General features: G+C 41.9%; 2 protein-coding genes across 10 annotated transcripts in view; one reads left to right on the top strand and one right to left on the bottom strand.

Moving 5' to 3' along the window:
- Positions 1 to 19308, bottom strand: part of eprs1 (glutamyl-prolyl-tRNA synthetase 1) — a 24359-nt gene extending 5051 nt beyond the window's left edge. Inside the window, exons 1-22 of one of the 2 annotated variants that reach the window (XM_058078802.1) lie at positions 19146 to 19308; positions 16421 to 16505; positions 16259 to 16358; positions 16030 to 16186; positions 15819 to 15955; positions 14157 to 14257; positions 13945 to 14071; positions 13334 to 13526; positions 11702 to 11873; positions 11391 to 11624; positions 11229 to 11313; positions 9700 to 9759; positions 6491 to 6601; positions 5825 to 5961; positions 4400 to 4607; positions 4217 to 4329; positions 4026 to 4143; positions 3773 to 3952; positions 2095 to 2262; positions 1637 to 1870; positions 1285 to 1506; positions 866 to 1152 (exon numbers count right to left, since the gene is read on the bottom strand). In XM_058078802.1, coding sequence (XP_057934785.1) covers positions 866 to 1152; positions 1285 to 1506; positions 1637 to 1870; positions 2095 to 2262; positions 3773 to 3952; positions 4026 to 4143; positions 4217 to 4329; positions 4400 to 4607; positions 5825 to 5961; positions 6491 to 6601; positions 9700 to 9759; positions 11229 to 11313; positions 11391 to 11624; positions 11702 to 11873; positions 13334 to 13526; positions 13945 to 14071; positions 14157 to 14257; positions 15819 to 15955; positions 16030 to 16186; positions 16259 to 16358; positions 16421 to 16505; positions 19146 to 19188 — 3272 coding nt within the window. In that variant the 5' untranslated portion in view covers positions 19189 to 19308. The remainder of the gene's footprint in view (positions 1 to 865; positions 1153 to 1284; positions 1507 to 1636; positions 1871 to 2094; positions 2263 to 3772; positions 3953 to 4025; positions 4144 to 4216; positions 4330 to 4399; positions 4608 to 5824; positions 5962 to 6490; positions 6602 to 9699; positions 9760 to 11228; positions 11314 to 11390; positions 11625 to 11701; positions 11874 to 13333; positions 13527 to 13944; positions 14072 to 14156; positions 14258 to 15818; positions 15956 to 16029; positions 16187 to 16258; positions 16359 to 16420; positions 16506 to 19145) is intronic. The other variant, XM_058078803.1, reaches the window with a different exon arrangement.
- tdp1 (tyrosyl-DNA phosphodiesterase 1) lies at positions 18426 to 27173 on the top strand. Of its 8 annotated transcripts, none has more exons than XM_058078833.1 (16): positions 18426 to 18758; positions 19838 to 20410; positions 20567 to 20610; positions 22589 to 22644; positions 22714 to 22810; positions 22907 to 22941; positions 23007 to 23099; positions 24085 to 24255; positions 24351 to 24429; positions 24514 to 24690; positions 25140 to 25188; positions 25287 to 25353; positions 26433 to 26540; positions 26619 to 26721; positions 26794 to 26899; positions 26988 to 27173. In XM_058078833.1, the coding sequence occupies exons 2-16, from the start codon at positions 19840 to 19842 to the stop codon at positions 27059 to 27061; spliced, it is 1830 nt and encodes a 609-aa protein (XP_057934816.1). In that variant the 5' UTR covers positions 18426 to 18758; positions 19838 to 19839; the 3' UTR covers positions 27062 to 27173. The 8 variants fall into 8 exon arrangements, with proteins under 8 accessions (XP_057934816.1, XP_057934817.1, XP_057934813.1 ...); XM_058078834.1 differs by having other exon boundaries at positions 19828 to 20410; XM_058078830.1 differs by having other exon boundaries at positions 18426 to 19508; positions 19828 to 20410.

The raw sequence follows: 27173 nt of genomic DNA, 5'->3' as shown, positions 1-27173 counted from the left end.
ACAGTCATCATGCTAGCACCTTGCAAGAGGGCCTCAAGTTTAGAAAGTGCCAAGGTTGTCCTATAACCTATAACCTTCCTACATCATGCCATGTGTGTATTTGCCTTTAGACATGAGTACATTAGCTTAAATGCTAACATGCTAGCAATTAGCATTTCGCCACAGGGAGAGTTGAGAAGTTTATCTCAAAAATGAGCCGTTAATCACGTTTCTACGCGGCCATATGGCTGAGCTACAAGGCTGTGAAAAGTCTGTAAATTCTCTTTTTCCCTGGAATGTGGCTGTTCTAAAAATAGAACAGGTGTATCTAATCTAGTGGCCCATTTTTGAACGTTTTGGTGAATAGCGTCGCCATGGTTACATAAAACGTTCCAAAAAATAAATACCACTGTAGTCCTGAGCGTCAGGATTCCGGCGGTGTAACATGTGTGGGGGTCCTTCTTGCGGTTTTGGCCGCATTACGCGCACAAAAATGGGAAGATTAAGATATAATATTAGCTAAACATCACAAGGAATAACAATATGGGCTTGCTCAGTAATGCAAGCCCCATAGACTGCTGTCTATGGGGCTTGCATTACTGAGCAAGCCCATAATGAATGTAATTCAAAGATAAAAACAACGCAAATCTTTATTTTGGGGGTTTTGCGACCCCCAAAAGAGAGGAATTAAACTGAGTGAATCTTCTGGGAACTCCAATTGCAATATTCCTGAAGATGGAGGGAGTTGTAAACCCCAAATAAGGAAACCGTTCTCGTACTATCATTTAGCGAGTCCTCTTTAACTGCGGTTGAATAAACCAACCAATGGAGTCCTTCCTCCCTCATGCTGCAGAAGAGTCTCGTTTTTTTGCTTCTCAATACTCACCGCGTTTGCTTCTTAGGTCCCTGACTGTCTCCTGCGCCTCCAGCACCTCCGGAGGGATCCTTTCCCTGATTGGCCTTGTCTCCTTTCCCCTTCTTTGCTCCTCCTCCTCCTCCTCCTCCACCACCAGCGGCTCCACCTCCTCCCTGCTTCTCAGACTTGTTCTCCCTCTCCTTGCGGTTCTTGTCCTCGCCTCCGGCGGCCGACACTGGTTTGTACTCCTGCCCGGTCAGAGTCTTGTACTTGTTCTTCAGGTCCAGCAAGGTCTTGACTGCTTCGTCCACCTGGTCCTGGAAGTCAAAAGTCCACTTAAACTGCAAAGTCCACTTAAACCTGGACTCCCAAGGGTTTAATGTGGTCTATCAAGGTCTAGCGTGGGAACTAGCTGTTATAATTCCATGAGGTGGTGCTCATGTTCTCACCTTGGGGGCCTTTTCGGTCTTCAGTTTCCTGACCAAGTCTCCCTGCTCAGCCACCTTCTCAAAGAGGCTAGCGGCAGAAGCGGTGGTGGTGGTGGCACTCTGGACCGGAGCAGAGGTTTTCTGGACCGGTGGTGCTGCTCCGGGTTTGTAGTCCTCACCGGTGGCCTGCTTGAACTCGGCTTTCAGGGCGAGCAGCTGCTTCACCGCCGCTTCCACTTGATCCTAGCAGGCAGGGAACCAAGATGTCAGCCGAGTGGATGCTAAGGTGCGTTCAAGTCGGTATAGCGATGTTGCGTTTGCAAGGAAAGACACGATTGGGAGAGTCTGCGAGCAATGTACTGAATTTTTATACCTTGGGGGCTTTTTGAGCCTTCAGTTTCCTTACAAGTTCTCCCTGTTGTGCGACGCGCTCGTATAAGGCGGAAGCAGCAGAAGAAGAAGAAGAGGAGGAGGAGGAGGAAGTCACAGCGGAAGGAGCAGGGGAAGCAGCAGACTGGACCATCCCGGGTTTGTAATCCTGACCCGTCAGCTTTTTAAACTCCGCCTTTAGCGCCAGTAGCTGCTTGACCGCCGCATCGATTTGGTCCTGGTACCATGAACACATCAGCTTGTAGCGGCGAGGTAGTCAATGCTAAACGCATGCGAATGACGGCGGGTTGGGGGGGATTAGTGCGGACACGAGCGGCGTAGGATGAGAGTGAGGACGGACTTGCCGCAACAGATGACAGTGGGAGGTGTTGACAAAGCAAGGGTGCGGCGTGGTGATGGTGAGCGACTCAAAACGTACGAAAATTATCGAGGATGGTTTACCTTTGGCGCCTGCTCCGCCTTCAGCTTCCTAACCAGCTCGCCCTGCTGAGCAACACGCGTGTATGGGCAGGGGGCGGAGTCTCCCGATTGGGCAGCTGAAGCTGGGATGGAGGTGGGCGGAGCCATACCCGGCTTGTAGTCCAAACCGGTCTGCTCCTTAAACTGAGCCTAAAGGGAATTTAAAAAAATGCAGTTAAAAAGGAGAGAAGAAGAAGAGGAAGCTTTCAATATTCCTGCCTTCAGGGACTACGTATGCAATGTAAACAAACACTTCTTAAAGTGTACTAATGGTATAAAATAATGAAATATGAATAATGAAAATAATCCAAAAGTCAGATCCCACGGCAGGCACGTTCCTCCACGTCCCCCAAACTCAATTTACTTGGGTGCCACTGGAGCTCGGGTCTGGGTGAGACTGGGCCGCATCAGGTTTTAAAAAACAAAACAAAACCTGCATTTATTAAAAACAAAAAAATTTAAAAAAACTTCGCTTTGGTTCCAATTTTCTACAATAAAAGCTCTGATAAAACATTCCACTGTTCTCAAATATCTTACTTTTTATTTTTCTACACAAAATAAGATGAAAAATAAATAAACAAATCAAGAATAAAATCAATCAATCAGTAATAAATAAAAATAATAATAATAAAAGGGCAAATAATAAAAACTTAAGAAACCACATATAGTTGGTGGGTAGACAAATTATTTTTTTCAGATTAAAATGAACAAAGCATTATTAGAGCCCTGTAGACATGACAAAACACGACTATAGTCACATTTATAATCTTTTTATTTACAACATTTTTATTTACGCAACTGTAGAGTCTTGAGACACATGCTAACTCGCAAACTAGAGATCTAGCGACCTAAACGGTAGCCTTCAATTCATTTCCTTTAAACTTAAATAGCCAAAAACTTACCACTTCCACACGGATAGGGAGGATAACTATTAACAGTTATTTAACCTTTAACATGAACATTAATCAAACGTAATAATTTTTTCTGGGTACATGATACCATACGGCATCCATATCAAACTTGCGCGGGCCGCACTAACATTAAACTTTCATATCAAGGCGGGGGCCTCAAACTAGTGTCCTGCGGGCCACATTTGGCCCGCGGGCCCGCGTGTTTGGGACCCCTGGTTTAATGGTTATACGCAAGTGGCATGAGGCATTGTGAGCGAGCGTGTGCTGAAGCTAGTCGCTAGCCGGCTAGGAGCTAACTGGTGTGGCGAGGTGTACGATAGCGGTAACGTAGTTCTTGGGCGTAACAATGTTGATATAATAATAATAATAATTGTAACGCCGCACTAACATTAAACTTTCATATCAAGGTGGGGGGCCTCAAACTAGTGTCCTGCGGGCCATATTTGGCCCGCGGGCCGCATGTTTGAGACCCCTGAATTACAGTAATACAAGCAGAATAGAAGGTGTCCTCCTGCAAGGAATGAACAGTGACAACTTAGGGTTAGCAAATATAAATCAGAAAGATTCCAAATAAGGCTAAAAATAGTCCACCAAGTCGGGGAAATTGTTAATTTATGCAAAGTAAACGTAGCATGGATGCTCAAGTATGAGCTCAAGGTAGCGGCGGGGGTATCGAACCCAAGGTCAGCACGGTGTGAATGGTCTACTCTATTGAGAACCCCCCTTTAATGGTTGAGTTGAAGATTCACCTTCAGAGCGAGAAGCTTCTGGACCGCTTTGTCCACATCCTCTTTGGGCGCCTTGGATGTCTTCAGCTGGCGGACGGCGTCGCCCTGAGCGACGATGCTGGAGAAGACGTCACCCGCCGAGGTGGCCACGGCGGGCGTGGGGGTGGAGGTTGGTGTGACTTTGGCGGCGGCGGGCACCGGCTAAGAAAAGTGGAGTCGCAACATCAGAAGAGTAGAAGATTGTGAAGGTTCCTCACAAGAAGAAGCAGCTCACCGTGTTGGCCGGTGCTTGGCTCTTGGTCTTGTCCTTGGACCCGGCGGTGGGCATCTCCTTGGTGTGACCATCGGGGACGTAGATCAGGACACAAGGACTCTCCTTGCAGCTGTGAGGACTGCAGAGGAAAAAGTCCAGCAGAGAAGAAGACATGAACATGCTGACGTTGCATCACATCTTCAACGGCTTACCTCACTGGCTCGTAAATTTGGTCGCAGATGTAGAAACCCCGCCTCTGCAGCTGAATGATGTCGCCTTTCTTCAGGTCCTTGAGACAAGGATCGCCCAGCATCTTCTCCTCCATCTGAGACCAAACAAAGACGTCGAGAGCGAGTCCACCACGTCCGCCCCGAGACGACACACAGAGGACACACCTTGCTCTCTTTGTTGATGAAATCCTTGAAGTTGTCGTCCTTGGTGATGACCGCCTTGGTGATGAGCGGCTGGTAGTTGATGCAGACGGTGGGCAGCAGGGGGGCGCTGCTGGACTCTGCCAACCAGGTGATCTTGGTGGTCTTCTTGTAGTCTTTGTTGTCCAGGTCCAGGCGAGCCTCCATGGACAGAACCTTGCCGTCGGCCGCTCTGAGGGGAAGAGAAAAATGTTTTCTATGTCTCATATGTCTTATTTTCTCTTATTAAGTCAACTATATTGTGTAATAGGTGTGTAAATTAGACTATAGGGCTGTTATTTTATGTCTAGATGTCTCTAATAATGTTAAAAACTGTATTTATGAGGTGGTAAACATGTTTTTTTGTGTCTTATTTTCTCTTATTAAGTCCACTATATTGTGTAATAGGTGTGTAAATTAGACTATAGGGCTGTTATTTTATGTCTAGATGTCTCTAATAATGTTAAAAACTGTATTTATGAGGTGGTAAACATGTTTTTTTGTGTCTTATTTTCTCTTATTAAGTCCACTATATACAGTAATAGGTGTGTAAAGGAGACTATAGGGCTGTTATTTCATGTCTAGATGTCTCTAATAATGTTAAAAACTGTATTTAGGAGGTGGCAAACAGGTTTTTTATGTCTCATGTGTCTTATTTTCTCTTATTAAGTCCACTATATTGAGTAATAGGTGAGTAAATGACACTATAGGGCTGTTATTTCATGTCTAGATGTCTCTAATAATGTTAAAAACTGTATTTAGGAGGTGGTAAACAGGTTTTTTATGTCTCATGTGTCTTATTTTCTCTTATTAAGTCCACTATATTTGGTAATAGATGTGTAAAGGAGACTATAGGGGTGTTATTTCATGTCTAGATGGCTCTAATAATCTTAAAAATCTGTATTTAGAGGGTGGTAAAAAGGTTTTTTATGTCTCATATGTCTTATTTTCTTTTATTAAGTCCACTATATTGTGTAATGGGTGTGTAAAGGAGACTATAGGGGTGTTATTTCATGTCTAGATGTCTCTAATAATGTTAAAAACTGTATTTAGGAGGTGGTAGGCAGGTTTTTTATGTCTCATATAATTCTCTTATTATGTCCACTATATTGAGTAATGGGTGTGTAAGGGAGACTATAGGGGTGTTATTTCATGTCTCGATGGCTCTAATAATGTTAAAAAAACATATTTAGAAGGTCGTAGTCAAATTTTCTGTGCTCAACTGGGAAAAGATTCCATTCATAAATAGGAAATCCACAGAAATTAGCGGATAACAGTCGGGTCTGAAACCAATTACCCACGATAAGTGAGGGATTACACGATACAAAGTAATGATTTAATCCCTGGTGGTGCATGGAATGCTGCACTTCCATGAAGAATAAACTTCAAACAATTAGGCAGGGTGCTTACTTGTTGATCTTGGTGATGATGAGGTTGCCCCAGTTGATGAAGGTGACCACCTCTCCCTCTGAGAACGTCTCGGCGTCCGCTCCTTCCACCAGGACTCGCGGTCCATACCAAACCTGCTTCATGCCCACCTCGGCATTCTAAGTGGACACGGAAAAGGGCGTCAACAAGTGTGTGTGTATGTGCACAGATGTGCAGTGTGTGTTAGAGGTGTAAATCTCTTTTTTGATAGACCAGTGGCTCCCAAACCTTTTACAGTCACATACCCCTCAAACATTTGTACCCCCCCATTTCTGCACACTTTATTATGTTAACTTGAAATATTATTACTTATTATTTATTCTAAATTATTTGTACAAATTACTGTTTACGCTGTACATTGTTTATATTTGATGTCATCTATTTATTCTCCACATTATTATTTATTATTATTATTATTATTACACAGGAGCCAGACAACGACATTTCGTTGGCAATTTCACTGCTGTGTTATTGCGCAATGACAATAAAGAAAGTCTATGTGTAAATATTGAACATAATTCAATGGTTCATTCATTTTATTATAATTCCGGGTGAAAAATGTGTATTTTGCATGGCGACATAGGATAAAGTTTGACATGGGCACTCATAGATCATCCACATCCGATATCCGGTCGCAAAACTACAAACCTTGGGATGTTTGGCCACTTCCTTCATCTCCTCTGTCGCTTCCGCGACGGAAACGGGAACCACGTAGGAGCTGGACAGAGCCGTGTATCGGGGGGCTACCGGGTCTATGACCTAAAACACAAAACACACAAAACCAGTCATTACATGGGAGCTAACTAATAATGGGATTGTTACACTTAGAAATAATTGTAAAAAATTAAAATAAACTGAAAAAGACATGAGGAACAAAAACAACATAAAAAAAACTGCCTTCATGGGTGAGTAGCAGCTGCATGCACATCAACAAAGCAGCAGCAGCGTGTTCGAATCCACGGTTGACTTGGTGATATGCATATCTTTTGCAACTTAATCCTTGAATGTCACACACACAGCATAGCTGCTATGTATGAGCAGAGTAACCATTCGGGGTGGGGAGGGGGGCATGTATGGGGGCTGACAGGGGTGACTGATGAAGAAGAAGAGGAGGAAGAGGAGGATAGTGAGGACGTGGAATACCTTCGCACAGCTAACGGGCAGCTTGGAAACAGAAGAGTGAGATGCTGTTTAAAAAAAAAAAGGTCACACAGACAAGGACGGAAGGAAAGGATACAGAGACACACTCATAAAAATTTGGCCTGGGGGGGGAAATTTCAGAATGAGTATTGGCAATGAGTGTGGAATAACATTTGCAGCATTTCCTGAAATGCTGGCTATTCAACTGTATTAAAGAGCAGCATTTCTTTTATGTATTTAATTCCAAAAGAAATAAACAATTATAAGACTGCACGGTAAACAAGTGGTTAGCGCGCAGGCCTCACAGCTAGGAGACCCGAGTTCAATTCCACCCTCGGTCATCTCTGTGTGGAGTTTGCATGTTCTCCCCGTGCATGCGTGGGTTTTCTCCGGGTACTCCGGTTTCCTCCCACATTCCAAAAACATGCTAGGTTAATTAGCGACTCCAAATTGTCCATAGGTATGAATGTGAGTGTGAATGGTTGTTTGTCTATAGGTGCCCTGTGATTGGCTGGCCACCAGTCAAAGGGTGTACCCCGCCTCTCGCCCAAAAGACAGAATTATAAGACTGCACGGCAAACAAGTGGTTAGCGCGCAGGCCTCACAGCTAGGAGACCCGAGTTCAATTCCACCCTCTGTGTGGAGTTTGCATGTTCTCCCCCGTGCATGCGTGGGTTTTCTCCGGGTACTCCGGTTTCCTCCCACATTCCGAAAAAAACATGCTAGGTTAATTAGCGACTCCAAATTGTCCATAGGTATGAATGTGAGTGTGAAAGGTTGTTTGTCTATATGTGCCCTGTGATTGGCTGGCTCGCCCGAAGACAACTGGGATAAACGCCAGCACCCCCCGCGACCCTCGTTAGGATAAGCGTTGAAAATGAATGAATGAATGAAAGACATGCACACTATTTTTGCACTGTTCTGTTGTATTTGCTGTATTGACTTCGGCCACCAAACATCTCAGTGAGTGTTGACTATAGAGGCGAAGGCTCTGGATCGCCATGTGTATTATGAGTATTTTTTTCCCCCAGATGAGGAAACTGGGTGGGTGTCTGGTTGCCTTTTATATATTTCTACTATTAATATTTCCCTGTGGGAACTGTGGAAGCACCCGTTTCCTTCCTAACTTCTACTACATTACCTTGTATAGCTCCTCAAGCTATACACTGTTTTGCTGCATATGCATTCTAGCAGCCCTGCCCCCCCCCCCCACACTGAGACAAAGTGACTGTATGCCCGGTCTCATTCTGTTCGCCGTTGTTCTATGACGCGTCTACTTGCTGTACCAATGCAGAGCAAACCCTCTTCCTGCCCGTGTGGAGGCGAGAGACGAGGAAAACAAACACACTAGCACGCATCAATATAAAGCAGGGGTCTCAAACACACGGCCCGCGGGCCAAATGTGGCCCGCAGGACACTAGTTTGAGGCCCCCGCCTTGATATGAAAGTTTAATGTTAGTGCGGCCCGCGCAAGTTCGATATGGATGCTGTATGGTATCATGTACCCAGAAAAAATTATTACGTTTGATTAATGTTCATGTTAAAGGTTAAATAACTGTTAATAGTTATCCTCCCTATCCGTGTGGAAGTGGTAAGTTTTTGGCTATTTAAGTTGAAAGGAAATAACTTGAAGGCTACCGTTTAGGTCGCTAGCTCTCTAGTTTGCGAGTTAGCATGTGTCTCAAGACCCTGCAATTGCGCAATATGTTGTAAATAAAAAGAGTATAAAGGTGACTATAGTCGTGTTTTTTTTAAGAATAATTTTAATCTGAAAAAAATAATTTGTCTACCCACCAACTATATGTGGTTTCTTAAGTTTTTATTATTTGCCATTTTATTATTATTATTATTATATTTATTTATTACTGATTGATTGATTGTCTTTATTCTTGATTTGTTTATTTATTTTTCATCTTATTTTGTGTAGAAAAATAAAAAGTAAGATATTTGAGAACAGTGGAATGTTTTATCAGAGCTTTTCTTGTAGAAAATTGGAACCAAAGCAAAGTTTAAAAAAAAAAAATTGTTTTTAATAAATGATTTTTATTTTTTTTTGGAAAACCTGATGCGGCCCAGTCTCACCCAGACCCGAGCTCCAGTGGCCAAGTAAATTGAGTTTGAGACCCCTGATATAGAGTGACCAGCAACATGATCCACTTCAATTTAATTTGTGGCGTGATTGATTGATTTGTTGCAGGAAATCTTGTCAGGTTTTATTCTCGGGAGATGTGGCGACAACAGATCTTGTGACACACCAGTTGTTAAGATATGAAAATGACAGGAAAAAAAACAACAACACGTATGATACGCAGGGCAATAATAGAACTATTCAGTAGCAATTACATGCACTGAGTACTTTAGTTGTTCTGCATATCATATGACGTTGAGGCCTATTTATCACTTTGAAGCATCTGGACTTGAGTATGAAGCGAGCAGCAATAACATGTAGCACACAAGTATGAAATGAGTGTGTGGATGAGATAAAAAAAAAAAAAAGTGATGAGACAGGAAGCTCGGTGAAAGATAGCAGCGGTGGAGACGCAGTGGAAGGCATGCTTGCAGAGAAGCCAAAGGATCCTGTCTCAACGCGTCACCGGCAGGCTTTGACATGAATGACAGCCTCCATTTCTATTCTTGTTCAGCAACCTCAAATAATCCGCCTCGGAATTCTCCTTTTGTGCTACGATGGTGTTAAATGGAAAGGATGGAAAGTGTACCTTTTTATTGAAGGACCAGATCTTGTCCCACTCCATGTTCACCACCGACCTGGAACCACCCTGCAAACCGAGGAATTTATTTGCATTTTTTTTTTTGCAGTAATGGCTTAAATTTTTCAGTTGCATGTTCATGAGGGAATAGTGGAGTCATAACTCAGCAGATCCAGCAAAAAAAAAAAATGACTGCCACCTACAGGCTCGGAGTGCAACCGCATTGCCAGTCTAATACTGTGTTGGCTCTTTTAAAAAGGAAAAGGTTATTTATAATAATAATTATGAATAAATAAAATAAAATATTATTATAATAATTTATATATTTATATATAATATATTATTATTATTTATATTAATTTTTATATTAATTTATATTGTAAATTATTATTTATAATTAATTAAATTATGTGAGACATGTGTGTTCTAAAGATATAAAAACAGATAAAAAGATGCAGCTATTCAGACTCTGAAGCCTTCTGAAAAAGCCTCCAAAAAAGCTGCAATAATGCTCCATATAACATAAAGTTATAATTATTTATAATTAAATTAAATTATGTAAGACATAAACACATTGTTCTTTTTTCTGTGTGTTCTAAAGATATAAAAACAGATAAAAAGATGCAGCTATTTCGACTCTGAAGCCTCCAAAAAAGCAGCAATAATGCTCCATATGACATAACAACGTTATAATTATTGTTATGAACATTGTTACGCCCAAGAACTACGTTACCGCTATAGTACACCTCGCCACACCAGTTAGCTACTAGCTGGCTTGCGACTAGCTTCAGCACACGCTCGCTCACAATGCCTCATGCCACTAGCGTATAACCATTAAACCAGGGGTCTCAAACACGCGGCCCGCAGGCCAAATGTGGCCCGCAGGACACTAGTTTGAGGCCCCCGCCTTGATATGAAAGTTTAATGTTAGTGCGGCCCGCGCAAATTTGATATGGATGCTGTATGGTATCATGTACCCAGAAAAAATTCTTACGTTTGATTAATGTTCATGTTAAAGGTTAAATGACTGTTAATAGTTGTCCTCCCTATCCGTGTGGAAGTGGTAAGTTTTTGGCTATTTTAAGTTTAAAGGAAATAACTTGAAGGCTACCGTTTAGGTCGCTAGCTCTCGCTAGTTTGCGAGTTAGCATGTGTCTCAAGACCCTGCAGTTGCGCAATATGTTGTAAATAAAAAGAGTATAAATGTGACTATAGTCGTGTTTTGTCATGTCTACAGGGCTCTAATAATGCTTTGTTCATTTTAATCTGAAAAAAATAATTTGTCTACCCACCAACTATATGTGGTTTCTTAAGTTTTTATTATTTGTCGTTTTATTATTATTATTGTTTATTTATTACTGATTGATTGATTTTCTTTATTCTTGATTTGTTTATTTATTTCTTATTTTGTGTAGAAAAATAAAAATTAAGATATTTGAGAACAGTGGAATGTTTTATGTTTTTGGAGGCGTTTTAAAAGCGGCGTTCCCAGGCGGGATACTAGGTGTGTCCTATCAGGTGCTTTAGGTGCAACATACCTGTGCTGCTATGAACTGCCTGAGCCCCTCCACGGTCATCCCTCTCCTCAGGACGCCTCTGACGGTCGGGAAGCGAGGGTCGTCCCTGAGGGCGTCACAAATGACACGGCGCCGTGTACGGATCAGCACTGCAAGCGCGTCAAGACGGAAAGCAAAACTTACCATCCGTCAACGTAGCCTTCCTCCACAAACCAGGTAAGCTTCCTCTTGGAGAGCACCGTGTTGTTGAGGTTGAGTCGGGAGTATTCCCAGATGTACGGCTTCCTGATGCCGAGGGCGTTGATGATCCAGTAGTACTGCTCGTCGCGGTCGTGGTACTCGGTGGTCCTGAGAGCGTGGGTGACGTTCTCCCTGCTGTCCACGATGGGGCAGGCAAAGTCGTACGTTGGGTAGACTCTGCCGGAGGAGCGATAATATCATAATATCATAATATCATATTCAATACAGTGGATAGTTTTGTTGTCCGACTTTACTTGTAGGCGTTTCCCGTGCGAGGGTGGGGGGCGTTCTTGCAGCGGTACAGGGTGGGGTCCCTCAGGCAGCCATTGTTGGAGTTCATGTCGATCTTGGCTCTCATGCAGCAGGACTGGCCCAACTCGCTGCCGGCCTTCATCTCCGACCACATCTTCATGTTCTGCTCCACGGCTGCATGGGGAGAGAAAAATTGACTGTGGGAGACGTTCCGATTCAACAATAAGATCCATTTTAAGATTCTCTTAATCGTTTTTAAATGACTTCGGGCAGGGGTCTCAAACATGCGGCCCGCGGGCCAATTGTGGCCCGCAGGAAACTAGTTTGAGGCCCCCGCCTTGATATGAAAGTTTAATGTTAGTGCGGCCCGCGCAAGTTTGATATGGATGCTGTATGGCAGGGGTCTCAAACATGCAGCCCGCGGGCCAAATGGGGCCTGGAAAATTCCAATATGGGAATTTTGGAATGGTTTGAATCTGAAATGTACACATTTGGTCCAATGACTTACAATGAGAATTTATGCTACAGGAAAATGCAGGATTGTGAAAAAAAAAAACGGGAATATTTCATAAATAGCACAAATGTCGCGAATGAGATTAACCTTTTGGCGTTAATTGTTTGGATCATTTAAGACAGGGGTCTCAAACGTGCGGCCTGCAGCCAAATGTGGCCTGCAGGACACTAGTTTGAGGCCCCCATCTTGATATGAAAGTTTAATGTTAGTGCGGCCCGCGCAAGTTTGATATGGATGCTGTATGGTATCATGTACCCAGAAAAAATTATTACGTTTGATTAATGTTCATGTTAAAGGTTAAATAACTTAATAGTTGTCCTCCCTATCCGTGTGGAAGTGGTAAGTTTTTGGCTATTTAAGTTTAAAGGAAATAACTTGGAGGCTACCGTTTAGGTCGCTAGCGCTCTAGTTTGCGAGTTAGCATGTGTCTCAAGACCCTGCAGTTGCGCAATATGTTGTAAATAAAAAGAGTATAAATGTGACTATAGTCGTGTTTTGTCATGTCTACAGGGCTCTAATAATGCTTTGTTCATTTTAATCTGAAAAAAATAATTTGTCTACCCACCAACTATATGTGGTTTCTTAAGTTTTTATTATTTGCCGTTTTATTATTATTATATTTATTTATTACTGATTGATCTTGATTTGTTTTAGTTTTAATGAATGTTCTTATATATTTTACTTTTATGTTTTTTTATGTTTATTTCTATATTCTTATTTTTTGTTTTTATATTTCTTATCCCATATATCCAGTGTTTCCTCAGTGGGGTGTCTCCTCTTGTGGGGCTTACCGACTGGGGTGGCTGGGAACTATGTGGCGGTGCCCCACTGCAGCGCTACGGGTCCCCTGCCTACCTGTTGTGTGGTGGCCCCCCTGAGTTGCGGCCTCATGGCCTGGGCCGTGGGCGGCCCCCCAGCGCAGATGGCAGCGCTTCCTGAACTGGTTCCTCTGTACTCTTATGTGTGTGTGTGTGTCTTGTTGTTGTCTTTCTTTTTTTTTTTTTTTTTTACATGTAAAGCACTTTGTGCTACATTCTAATGTATGAAAAGTGCTCTACAAATAAAGTTTGATTGAAGTTTGAAGAAGCGGCGTGTGTGTATGTGTGTGTCGCCATCGTACAGTTACTCCTGCACTTGGACTCCACTCGCTGCTCTCGCTCCTGCTTCATCTGCTCGGGAGGCGTGTCGTCGATGTAGGCCTTGCCCTCTCTCAGCATCTGCTCGCCCAGCTGCATGATGACGGCAAAATGGTCGCTGGTGTAGGTGAACTGGTCCGGTTGGATCTGCAGCATGGCAACGTCCTCCAGGATCACCTTGGCACAGGGACGCACAGGACGAGATGAGAAAAAAAAACGTATGGTATCATGTACCCAGAAAAAATTATTACGTTTGATTAATGTTCATGTTAAAGGTTAAATAACTGTTAATAGTTATCCTCCCTATCCGTGTGGATGTGGTAGGTTTTTGGTTATTTACGTTTAAAGGAAATAACTTGAAGGCTACCGTTTAGGTCGCTAGCTCTCTAGTTTGCGAGTTAGCATGTGTCTCAAGGCCCTGCAGTTGCGCAATATGTTGTAAATAAAAAAAAGTATAAATGTGACTATAGTCGTGTCCTCCAGGATCACCCGTCCCGAATTGACTTTATATAATACGGCCTATCACCCAGCACAATAAAAATGCTCCTCATGGAGGACTTTTGGTATGTTCTTTCAATACAACACGTTTTCTCACCTTCTCAAAGTCCTCCTTCTCCTTCTCGGGGTTGGTGTCGTCAAAGCGCATGATGAGCTTGCCTTTGAAGGTGACCTGGTAGTGCTGGTTGAGCAGAGCGGCCTTGGCGTGGCCGATATGCAGATACCTGACGGCAAACAAGGGCTTGCAAATTGAGCTCCACGAGGGAGGAAAAAAAAGAAGATATTACTGCTGTGTTTAGCGATGCTCACCCGCTGGCTTCGGGAGGGAATCGAACCACCACCTTGCCCATCTCGGCTCCAGGTAAATCCACAAACTTTCCGAGGTCTGCCTTTTTCTCCTTCACCTCTGACTGCCGAGAAGGACAGACATGAGTTCATCAACACATCGGCGTAGGGACGCTACTTCTGAAAAAGCCTCAAAAAAGCGCCAATAATGCTCCATATAACATAACGTTGTAATTATTTATAATTAATTAATTAAATTATGTGAGACATGAACACATCGTTCTTTTTTCTGTGTGTTCTAAAGATATAAAAACAGATAAAAAGATACAGCTATTCCGACTCTGAAGCCTTCTGAAAAAGCGGCAATAATGCTCCATATAACATAACTTTATTCATTCATTCATTCATTTTCTACCGCTTTTCTTCACGAGGGTCGCGGGGGGTGCTGGAGCCTATCCCAGTCTTTGGGCGAGAGGCGGGGTACACCCTGGACTGGTGGCCTGCCATGCACAGGGCACATATAGACAAACAACCATTCACACTCACATTCATACCTATGGACAATTTGGAGTCGCTAATTAACCTAGCATGTTTTTGGAATGTGGGAGGAAACCGGAGTACCAGGACAAAACCCACACATGCACGGGGAGAACATGCAAACTCCACACAGAGATGGCCGAGGGTGGAATTGAACCCTGTTCTCCTAGCTGTGAGGTCTGCGTGCTAACCAGCGAGATATGAAATATTTTAAAGGAATTGCAGAATTGCCAATTTTCCAATTTTCAAATGGTCAAAATGTGACCAAAAAATGTGAAAAAAGTGAGAATTTTTAGGAAAAAAATGTTTATATCCCGGATGACAAGTCAGGGGCCACAAAATAGAGTCTCAGACCCTCTTTTCTGGGACGTACAAATAAAAAGTGTGCATTTTTATCGCAACAAAAACATGTACATGCACCGTATGTGGACTTGATAGGAATATTACCCATAACAACCAAATTGGAGTCGCTAATTAACCTAGCATGTTTTTAGAATGTGGGAGGAAACCGGAGTACCCGGAGAAAACCCACGCATGCACGGGGAGAACATGCAAACTCCACACAGAGATGGCCGAGGGTGGAATTGAACCCTGGTCTCCTAGTCTGCGCGCTAACCACTCGATCGCCGTGCCACCCATATCCAAACATGTACCAGTATAAATTTAAAGTTTTGCTGTAGTGCGTCGGAGCAACGTATCGGCCACTGCGGTGACGTCAGCCTCCCTCTGGTTGGCAGGGACAGCATTGCAACGCTTGAGAAATATTCAAACATGAACCAGTATAAATGGCCGAGGGTGAAATTGAACCCTGGTCTCCTAGCTGTGAGGCCTGCGCACTAACCACTCGACCACCGTGCAGCCCAGTCAAATGCAAATACAACACAATAAAAGAACATAAGATATTCTCCCAATGCTAACATGTGAGACTATTTTATGTCTTTTTTTTTTATGTTTACTAACATTGGTGTCCAAAGTGCGTCTCGGGGACCATAGAAATAAAATTAAATTTTTTAATTTAGATCGCTAATTAAATAAATTTGTTATCCTTTTTTCACAAACTTTTTCAAAAATGTGAATATTTCCAAGATGGAATAGGGCATGTCATGTAAAAAAAACAACAACTGTCAATCAATCATAACGGTGACTTACAGTGGACCTGGTGGGCGGAGCTTTCATGCTGGTGTATTTGTTATCCAAGGCAGTGAAGGGGACCTGAGAGCTCAGGAAAAAGAACCAGCGACGTACATGGCTGAAGGTTTTGTTCTGGTTGGACCAGTCGGCGTGACCTGGTGTGGGAAAAAAACCAGCGTCACGTTTTAAGGACACGTTTGAAAAACGATGAACCCATCAGGATACCGACTTTTGAGGGCGGCCCACACAGACAAGTCGGCCAGGGTGAGGGCATGCCCCACCAGGAATGTTCTCAGCGACAGGGTCTTATCCAGCTCGGCCAGAGCCGCCCCCAAGTCAGGCTGACCGCAAAGACGACGGGCGCTGAACTCCAGCCAGTGGTCCACCTGCGTACGCAAACACACACGATGAAAGAAACCCCGCCCCCACACGGGGATGCAAATCCTCCACACACACACCTCAGTCTGCTCCATCATGGTGGCTCCGTAGAGGCCCAGCGCGGGCGCCACCCGTGCCAGGTAGCGGCTGATGGAGTTGGCGTCGTTGAACTGGATGCCACTGCGAGAAAGACAAGGATGTTGCACGCGTCTCGTAATGGCGGACATATTGTGTCCACTCACTCTGACACATGCAGGCGGGTGTCTTTGCCTTCCTCCACGGACAGCTGCACGCTTCCTTTCACATGCTCGGCGGTCAGGAGAGCTCCTGGGAGAGACGAGAGGAGACAACGCCATGAAAACGACAAACTCAAGCGGCTCCGGTCACTTCGGCGAATGACGTCAGATGTCCGCCATTTTGGTTAAACTTGCAAAAAGTGGCCTGGGAAATTTCAAAATGGGAATTTTTGGAATGGTTTGAATCTGAAATTTATACATTTGCTGGTTCAATGACTTACAATGAGAATTTATGCTACAGGAAAATGCATTGTGGAAAAAAAACGGGAATATTTCATAAATAGCACAAATGTCGCGAATGAGATGAACCTTTTGGCATTGTAATTGTTTGGATCATTTAAGACAGGGGGTCTCAAACATGCGGCCCGCGGGCCAAATGTGGCCCGCAGGACACTAGTTTGAGGCCCCCCGCCTTGATATGAAAGTTTAATGTTAGTGCGGCCCGCGCAAGTTTGATATGGATGCTGTATGGCAGGGGTCTCAAACACGCGGCCCGCGGGCCAAATGTGGCCCGCATGACACTAGTTTGAGGCCCCCGCCTTCATATGAAAGTTTAATGTTAGTGCGGCCCGCGCAAGTTTGATATGGATGCTGTATGGCAGGGGTCTCAAACACGCGGCCCACGGGCAAAATGTGGTCTGTAGGACACTAGTTTGAGGCCCCTGCCTTCATATGAAAGTTTAATGTTAGTGCGGCCCGCGCAAGTTTGATATGGATGCTGTATGGTATCATGTACCCAGAAAAAATTATTGCGTTTGATTAATGTTCATGTTAAAGGTTAAATAACTGTTAATAGTTATCCTCCCTCTCCGTGTGGAAGTGGTAAGTTTTTGGCTATTTAAGTTTAAAGGAAATAACTTGAAGGCTACCGTTTAGGTCGCTAGCTCTCTAGTTTGCGAGTTAGCATGTGTCTCAAGACCGTGCAGTTGCGCAATATGTAAATAAAAAAAGTATAAATGTGACTATAGTCGTGTTTTGTCATGTCTACAGGGCTCTAATAATGCTTTGTTCATTTTAATCTGAAAAAAATAATTTGTCTACCCACCAACTATATCTGGTTTCTTAAGTTTTTATTATTTGCCGTTTTATTGTTATTATTATATTTATGTATTTTTTACTGATTGATTGGTTTTCTTTATTCTTGATTTGTTTATTTATTTTTCATCTTATTTTGTGTAGAAAAATAAAAAGTAAGATATTTAGAACAGTGGAATGTTTTATCAGAGTTTTTCTTGTAGAAAATCGAAACCAAAGCAAAGTTTATTCATTTTTCTGTTTTTAATAAATGCATTTATTTTTTGAAAACCTGATGCGGCCCAGTCTCGCCCAGACCCCAGCTCCAGTGGCCCCCCAAGTAAATTGAGTTTGAGACCCCTGATTTAAGACATTTGGGCGTTGTAAGTGTTTTTGAGCCTTAGTACGACAATACTTGATACTAAAATAGATACTTCATGCACTGAAATCAATGCCAAAAAATGAACAGTTTTAATTCTGAAAGTAGTTCTTAATAATTTATCATTTATTTTAATGGTTTGATTATTGTGTTTATGTTCTTTTTTTATTGTTTAAAATACATTGTTGCACATTTTATAGGATTTCTTCTGTTTTTCTCTTTTTGCTTGGTTATATTGTAAATCATTCTGCTACCTATTCTGCTTGTATTATTATATACTTTTATTTATTTTTTATAATTTATAATTCAATTTACATTCTTTTATTATTTATTTTATTTTTATTTTATTTTGTATATATATTTTATTTGTATTATTATTATAATTATTATCGGAAACAACATCAGCTGTAAAGTTATTTCGACCGTCTTGCATCAGCGTGCAATACCCACCTCGGACGCAAAGTGTCGCTGTGTCGGAATGAGTGAATTATCTACACCTGTAGTTTAATCAACACTCATTACTGACCATATATGCTTTTATTACGCTTACCTATTAGTTTATTGCAAGTGACCCGGAAGTTATTTAAGACAAAACGTTGTTGTTTAACGCTATGTTGAAGAACTGACGCAACACTTTGATGTCAAAACATCCGCCCATGCTTCACTTTGTAAAAAACTACTTTAGGTCTCATTTCGGACTAACTCCAACCTTCTGGACGCGCAAGTACAATATCTGGAATTTTGAAGTACAACGAGAGGCAGTAGTTGAGTGTTTTTGGTCAATATTATGATTGTTTTTGGATGCCACGACGACAAGCTAGCTAGTTGAGAACTGCCTAGTTAGCTCCCGTACTTAACGAGCCACACGCTGACTGAAGAAAGACACAAAAAGTAATACCGACTTTAATTCATATAAAGCATAACAAGTAATAATTTACTTACACGGAAGTTGGGAGATGTTGCATCCACCAATACAATTCAAGTTTCCATGCCTTTATTATGTGTTTTTATTTTGCTAGCACAATAACTTACATAGACGCCGAGTTAAAGGGCACTTTCATTTAAGAAAATTATGTTAATTTACAGATGATTCAGAGTACATGTGAGGTTAAATGGCTACCAAATCTATTCTTAGTCATGTTTTACCCATTTGTCAGGTTGACACGTAACAATGCTACCAGCTGCCGAGCTAGCTAGCTAGCCGGCTAGTTCGCTGTCACCCGGTTGCCTGCTGATAAGTGACGTATACAAAAAAAAAAGATTAAATGTGCCACTCACCTAATGGCGGGTTACTCGCGTTGATGATGAGGTTTAACGCCATGGTGTAAGATCCAAGGGGGGGGGGCGTCAATCGCAAAGAGCCAGCTAGCGAAATAAGTGTACAGAGCCAAGGCAAACCCGTCACACTCGCCACCACTCACGGCAAGAGGAGCGTGCGTAGCTTCTTCGCCTTTCATTTAGATGCTAGCTCATTACTGCTTCCTGGCGGTCATCTAGTGAATTGCAAACAACACCGGAATGTTTTTGCGCAGGGGACTTTTCTAGTCGGACTCATATCCTCAACGCACAGCTTTTCTATTCTGTTGTCTATTGGAAGCTTGTTTAATCGACTGGAAACTGTCTGCTGTACAGCAACTCGCGGTAAAATATGTATCAATCTTCTTCTTTAGATCGATAACTATGTTTCTAATTTATTCCTAGCGTACCAATCCGTTCACCGTCGCCATTGAATAACAACGTTTTAATTGCAATAACTTAATTTTGTTATTTTCTGGATTCTAATGCAACAGGACATTGATATTGAGTAATCTACATGCACAACCTGCGGTGGACAATGCTCATATTGTTGTTATTCATTGATATTAGTGTTTTTATTTTTATTATTATTATTATTATTATTATTATTATTATTATTACTCAGCATGGATTGTTTGTTGATGCTGCATTGAAGATAATTAAGTTGTGTGCAGGCATGTCCCAGGACAGCCAACACGGCAAGTGGAGCGTCTCCAGCAGCGAGGATGACGATGACGAGCTTCCTCCATCGGGGACGACATCCAAACCCCGTCAAGCGACGCAGTCCAACCACACCACATCCTCCGCGCCAAAAACCGTGTCCGTGACGGCCCCCGTGGAGGTGAAAGCAGAACCGGAACCTTCCCTGATCGTCGGCTCCCAGGCCAGACAGCAGGCAGCGAGGAACCAATCCAACCCAGTTAAGTTTGAGTCGCCTGCGGCGGGAAAGAGGAGGATGGAATCGTCGGACGGTGCGGGTTGGGCGCTCTCTGACAGCGATGACGATGACGCAGAGAAGAGGAAGAGGAGCGAGTCGTCGGTGAGGAAGCCTGCCAGTCCCAAACGTAAGAAAGCCAAGGTGGAGACGGAGCGCCCACCCAGTCCGCACGGCCGCGTCTACTACATCGACGAGCCCGATGACTTCTTTGAAGCCAGCGTTCCTCGTCTGGACGACACTTTTAGGTTCTACCTGAACAAGGTGACGGGTCTGGACAGGAAGTACAACAGCGGAGCGCTGCACATCAGAGGCGAGATGAGTCTTACGTTCGCACACAGCCCCTTTCACACATACAAACGCTGAGATTCTGAAGCTGGAAAATAGCCGAGTTTGATGTTTATAAAGACAAGCTAGAAGGGAAAATGTTTATCGGAAAGATGATCTCTTGTTTTTTTTTTTTCTTTAGACATCCTCTCTCCGTTGTTTGGCACCTTGAAGGCATCGGTTCAGGTGAGCGGCCGCACATACGACACCCATCTTCTCATTGGGTAGTCTGTCTTTTAGAATCGCCAACTGGCGTTTAAAAAGACACCAGGTAGCCCTCCTGCAACCCTAGCTAGCCTCCTCCTCTCGAATGTTGCACTTTAGTGGGATTGCAACATCTACTGCAAAAAGTCTAGTCAAAGATCCTCTATATGACAGGAGTGTTCTGCTCTTTTTAAGGGCCTTCTCCAAAAAGTCTCGGCACAGATCCTCTATATGACAGGAGCACTTTTCTAGTCAAAGATCCTCTATATGGCAGGTCCACTTTGCTAGTCAAAGATCCTCTCTATGACAGGAGCACTTTGCTAGTCAAAGATCCTCTATATGACAGGAGCACTTTGCTAGTCAAAGATCCTCTATATGACAGGAGCACTTTTCTAGTCAAAGATCCTCTATATGGCAGGTCCACTTTGCTAGTCAAAGATCCTCTCTATGACAGGAGCACTTTGCTAGTCAAAGATCCTCTATATGACAGGAGCACCTTGCTAGTCAAAGATCCTCTATATGACAGGAGCACTTTGCTCGTCAAAGATCCTCCATATGACAGGAGCACTTTGCTCGTCAAAGATCCTCTATATGACAGGAACACTTTGCTAGTCAAAGATCCTCCATATGACAGGAGCACTTTTCTAGACAAAGATCCTCTATACGACAGACTGCTCTGCTGTTTAAGGACTTACTCCAAAACCACAAGTCAGAGATTCTCTACATGACAGGACCGCTTTGGCAGTCAAAGATCCTCTATACGACAGACTGCTCTGCTGTTTAAGGACTTACTCCAAAACCACAAGTCAGAGATTCTCTACATGACAGGACCGCTTTGGCAGTCAAAGATCCTCTATACGACAGGAACACACTCTTGTTTGTAAGCATCTACTGCAAAAACGCTAGTCAAAGATCCCCTATAGGAGGAGTACTCTGATTTTTGTAAGGACCTACAGCAAAAATGCGAGTCAAAGATCCTCTATATGACAGGACAGCGCTGCTTTTTCTAAGCACCCCAAAATGCCAGTCCAAGATCCTATATTATGATAGCAGAGAGTTCCTTTCACCTTTTGCAAAGATCCTCTATTATCCTCTGTCATAATAGAGGATCTTTGACCAGCATGCTATTGTCAGTTGGAGGATCTTGGACTAGTATTTTTGGGTGCTTAAAAACAACAGTTGCTCTGCCAAGTGACCAGTCAAAGATCCTCTATTATGACATGTCATATTCATGCCTCCTGTCATAATTATGACATGCCACAATGATGTCATAATAGAGGATCTTTGACTGGAGTTTTTGCAATAGGTCCTGAAAACAACAACAGAATGACAGGAACTCTGTGCTGTCATAATAGAGGATCTTTGACTGACCACTTGGCAGAGCAGCTCTGTTGTTTTTAAGCACCCGAAAATACTAGTCCAAGATCCTCCCAAGTGACAAGAGCACACTGGTCAAAGATCCTCTATATGACAGCAGAGAGTTTCTTTCACCTTTTGCAAAGATCCTCTATTATGAAAAGGAACTCTTTGCTATCATAATATAGGATCTTGGACTGGCATTTTGGGGTGCTTAGAAAAAGCAGCGCTGTCCTGTCATATAGAGGATCTTTGACTAGCATTTTTGCTGTAGGTCCTTACAAACATCAGAGTACTCCTCCTATAGGGGATTTTTGAATAGCGTTTTTGCCGTAGATGCTTAAAAACAAGTGTGTGTTCCTGTCGTATAGAGGATCTTTGACTAGCATTTTTGCTGTAGGTCCTTACAAACATCAGAGTACTCCTCCTATAGGGGATCTTTGACTAGCGTTTTTGCAGTAGATGCTTAAAAACAAGAGTGTGCTCCTGTCGTATAGAGGATCTGTCTGCTTTTGTCTGTCTACTAGTACGGATAATACTTAGTCGTACCAGTACTGAGGTACTTTGTACTACCAGTACTGATGATACCTGTGTACTTCCCCAGTTTAATTACTGCTTTGATATCGCCTGGATGGTTGAGCAGTATCCAGCAGAGTTCAGGTAAGTTCTCACCGTCTCCAGATGCTGATAGGAATAAGGGACCGTCTGACATTTGTGTCTTTCCTTCAGGGATCGTCCCGTCCTCATCGTCCACGGGGACAAGCGTGAGGCCAAGGCTCGGCTTCTGCAGCAGGCTCAGCCCTTCCCTCACGTTCGCTTCTGCCAGGTATACGCGCCGCCCAGCACGCCTCACGGACGCGCTTCTGGATCCTTTTCAATGCACTCATCATGTGGATGTTTTTCATGAAAAAAAAAAAAAAAGGCCAAGCTGGATATCGCTTTTGGAACCCACCACACGTAAGAACTCATCACTCGCCTTCGCCTGGTTTCGAAGCGCTGAGCGGCATGGTCCTCGTTTGCAGGAAGATGATGCTGCTGTGGTACGACGAAGGCTTCAGAGTCATCATCTTGACCTCCAACCTCATCCGAGCCGACTGGTACCAGAAGACACAAGGGTGGGTTCCCCCGCACTTCTTTCAAATGGATTCTCCCATCGGTCTCATGTAAAACAGTGATACAATCTAATCCAATAGAAATATAAATACACATTAAAAATCTATTATGATGAGGGAAAATAATGTTGTTTTTGTAGCATAAAGTTAAAATATTAAACTGTTTTTTTTAAGTAATATTATGGGAAACATACTAAACCAAATGAAGTTGTCATTTTTGAAAAATTGTGAGGACAATAGAAAACAATGACAATGGAAAATAATGAAAACAGGGAATAAAGTTGTATTTTTTGGAAACATTATGTGGCAGAAAAAAAGTTATACTACAAGAATAATAGTCCAAATATCACAAGAATAAAGTCACAGGAAGAAAGTAAAAAAAAAAAATAAAATAAAATGAAAAAAAAAACAGCTGTAATTTGACTAGAATAAAGTCAAAATATTCAGAGAAAAAAAAAAGTTATTTGAACGAGGGGGAAAAAAACTCGCAATTTTCCAGGAATAAACTTATGAGTGCAAAATTAGATTTTAGTAGCAGAGTTTCAATATTAAAGAAAAAATATTATATTACTTATAATATATTATTATATACTAATATTATGAGAAATATATACTAAAAAAAATCTCCAATAAATGAAATTCTCAAATAAAAAAAAATATCCAAATATAAAGTCAAATCCAAATTTAAATAGATAAAAAAAAATGTAAATATCAGCTGTAATTTTTATCATAGAATCAAGTCAAAATATTTGGCAAAAAAGTTGCAATTTTACAAGAATAATGCCATAATATTAATATAATTATATTAATAATAATTATAAAATAAAAATATATAATAAAAGAAAACATATGATGTTTTAGTAGGATTAAGTTGAAATACTAAGTAAAAAATATTTTTTTAAAGTCCTAATGTGAGAAATATACAAAATGTTTACCTCCTGGTCTGGACCATCGTCCTACACCCAACGTCTCCTTCCTCCCGGTCCAGGATGTGGATGAGTCCTCTGTTTCCACGGTTACCAGAAGGCAGCAGCGACACCGCCGGCGAGTCGCCCACCTACTTCAAGAGAGACCTCCTGGAGTATCTGGCGGCGTATCGGGCCCCGGAGCTGGAAGAGTGGATACAGAGGATCGGAGAACATGACCTGTCCGAGACGAGGCATGACATGCTGCACACACACACACACACACACACACACATTTCCTCACATAGCGTGTGTGTGTGTGTGTGTGTGTGTGTGTGTGTGTGGTCAGGGTGTACTTGGTGGGCTCCATCCCTGGCAGGTACGTTGGGCCCGACATGGAGCGCTGGGGCCACCTGAGGCTGAAGAAGGTAGGCCATCATCCTCTCGTCCATAATCGATGGTAGACGTTCCACAAATGTCCTCGTCTCTCTGCTGGCGTTCTTCGTTCACAGCTGCTGTACGAGCACACCCGCCCCGTCCCGGACGAGGACCGGTGGGCCGTGGTGGGCCAGTTCTCCAGCATCGGCTCCATGGGCGCCGACAAGAGCAAGTGGCTGACGGGGGAGTTCCAGTGCACCCTCGGCACTCTGGGGAAGTCCTCGCTGTCGCCCGACACGCCCCTTCACTTGGTACGCCACACTTGAATTAGCGGAATAACAACCATGAAAAATAGCACTCACTGGACACTACATTAGGTACACCTTAGATAATATTACTGTTATAATCAATGAATCCATTCATTTAATAGTGAATAATTATATCGAAAAAATGAATAGTTTATGTCAAGACCTTACTTGAGTCATTTCTTTCTCAGATGTTTGGTTGAAAAAGATGGTGGGCGGGGTCAATGACCTGATTGGTGGAATCGTATATATTGTAAAGTACATGGTTTTCATTTATTTGTGGGGAAACTCTCATATTATTATATTTAGTATTTGTAATGGACGCCCCGCTGTTATGTTTCGTAGCAGTGAGAGGCATATTTTTATTTAATTTCTTCAAGGTGCCACGGGCCAATAACATTAAGGATACTATTATATATTATATTATATTATATATATATTACTATTTGTTGCAGTTGTATCCCTCGGTGGAAGACGTGAGGACCAGTCTGGAAGGCTATCCTGGTGAGTTAGCCCACATTTATCGTCCTTCCTGTTCTGAGACGAAATCATCATTGACTATATATATGTATTGTATATGCGGTCGTCTTGTCCTCCACCAGCGGGGGGTTCTCTCCCCTACAGCATCCAGACAGCTCAGAAGCAACTTTGGCTCCACTCTTACTTCCAGTAAGTTCTCCTCACCTTCTCAAAGCTCACACACAGGTATTGCCCAATGCAAGACTTAGGACAAAATGTCAAAACTATAAAGATATATATATATATATATATATATACACAATTATTATAGTGTATTATTAACTTTCTCCTTACTTAATGTTTTTTTTTTGTATTTCTAATCACATACTTTTTTTTTTGTTTTTTTCTCTCCTTACATTACATTACATTACTTTTTTTTCTCTCCTTTTAAAAAATGTATAAAAGTATTTCAACTTTAATATTTGTAAAAAAAACATTTATTTTGGGGGTTTTTACAAATATTTCAAGGTTTGAAAAAATATTATATATATATATATAATAATAATAATATATTAAAAATTATGTATTTTTATAAATATTTCAAGTTTTGAAATATTTGTAAAAAAATCAAAAACATTTATTTTGGGGGGTTTTACAAATATTTCAAGGTTTGGAAAAATTATATAATATATATTATAATAATATATAAAAATATATATGTATTTTTATAAATATTTCAAGTTTTGAAATATTTGTAAAAAAAATCAAAAACATTTATTTTGGGGGTTTTTACAAATATTTCAAGGTTTGGAAAAATTATATAATATAATATATATTATTATAATAATAATATATAAAAACTATATATGTATTTTTATAAATATTTCAAGTTTTGAAATATTTGTAAAAATAAAAACAGCAAAACTTTCTTTTGCTTTTTAGCTATATATTTTGTTTTGCTGTAGTTTTACAAATATTTCAACTGGTACGAAATTTTAAAAAAAATTAATGTAAGGAAAAAACATTTCATAACATTATGCTTGTAAAGTAATGCAATTTTTTATGTGTAATATTGTGTATTCACTCTGAATATTTTGTCTTTATTCTTGTAAGATTACTCCTTTTTTCATTATTCAAAAATGCTTGTTTAATTGAATTTTTTTTTTTTTTACAATGTGCCGAGGAGTCACGGGCCGTAAATGGCCCCTGGGTTGCAGTTTGGACAACTGCTTCTATAATATAACCTTGATACACATTTAAACAATCAATGTGTGTGTGTGCGTTTTCAGTCGGTGGCAAGCGGACGCAACCGGTAGGACTCACGCCATGCCGCACATCAAGACGTACATGAGGTTGTCACCAGACTTCACTCAGCTGGCCTGGTTCCTGGTCACCAGGTGGGTGTGGCATTAACGCCATCTACAGGAAACGCTTATTAAACGGCGTCGTTGCTGTGATGTTTTTCACGAAAACAGTGCCAACCTGTCCAAAGCGGCGTGGGGCGCTCTGGAGAAGAACAACACTCAAGTGATGGTTCGATCCTACGAGCTCGGGGTCCTCTACGTGCCCTCGGCTTTTGTGAGAACACACACACATATGTCGCAAACGTGTCGCTACAGTTTGTGTATTTAATATGACGTTTTATCGCAGGACTTGAAGACGTTTACGGTACAGAAAAACCCATTTCCTGTTTCGTCATCGTCCTCTGGTTTCCCTGTGCCTTTTGACCTACCACCGACATGCTACTCGGAGAAAGGTATGTCCCTTATTCCCCAAAATTTCCCTTTTTTATTATTTTTTTTTTACAAGAAAAAGTGTTAATTTCTGTTTTTTTGTGTTGACAGATCAACCTTGGATCTGGAACATTCCGTACAGTCAGGCTCCTGACACTCATGGAAACGTTTGGGTTCCTTCCTAAGTGTCGACTACACTAAACATACTTTTTTTTTCCTGTAAACGTTCGTTTTATATTCTATTTTTGTATACATTTGACAGTACTGTACGCAATAAAATGTAGCTGCTCACAATGA

Source organism: Doryrhamphus excisus, chromosome 7 (assembly GCF_030265055.1).
Source record: "Doryrhamphus excisus isolate RoL2022-K1 chromosome 7, RoL_Dexc_1.0, whole genome shotgun sequence".
NCBI lineage: Eukaryota > Metazoa > Chordata > Actinopteri > Syngnathiformes > Syngnathidae > Doryrhamphus > Doryrhamphus excisus.
This window is presented reverse-complemented; position numbering and strand designations above follow the sequence as displayed.

Coding starts and splice junctions, on each gene's coding strand:
- tdp1 (XM_058078828.1), top strand. CDS start 19,681: ATGCACAACCTGCGGTGGACAATGCTCATATTGTTGTTATTCATTGAT. Junction 22,645..22,713: donor CAGTATCCAGCAGAGTTCAG/GTAAGTTCTCAC, acceptor TCTTTCCTTCAG/GGATCGTCCCGTCCTCATCG. Junction 26,722..26,793: donor TCTACGTGCCCTCGGCTTTT/GTGAGAACACAC, acceptor GTTTTATCGCAG/GACTTGAAGACGTTTACGGT.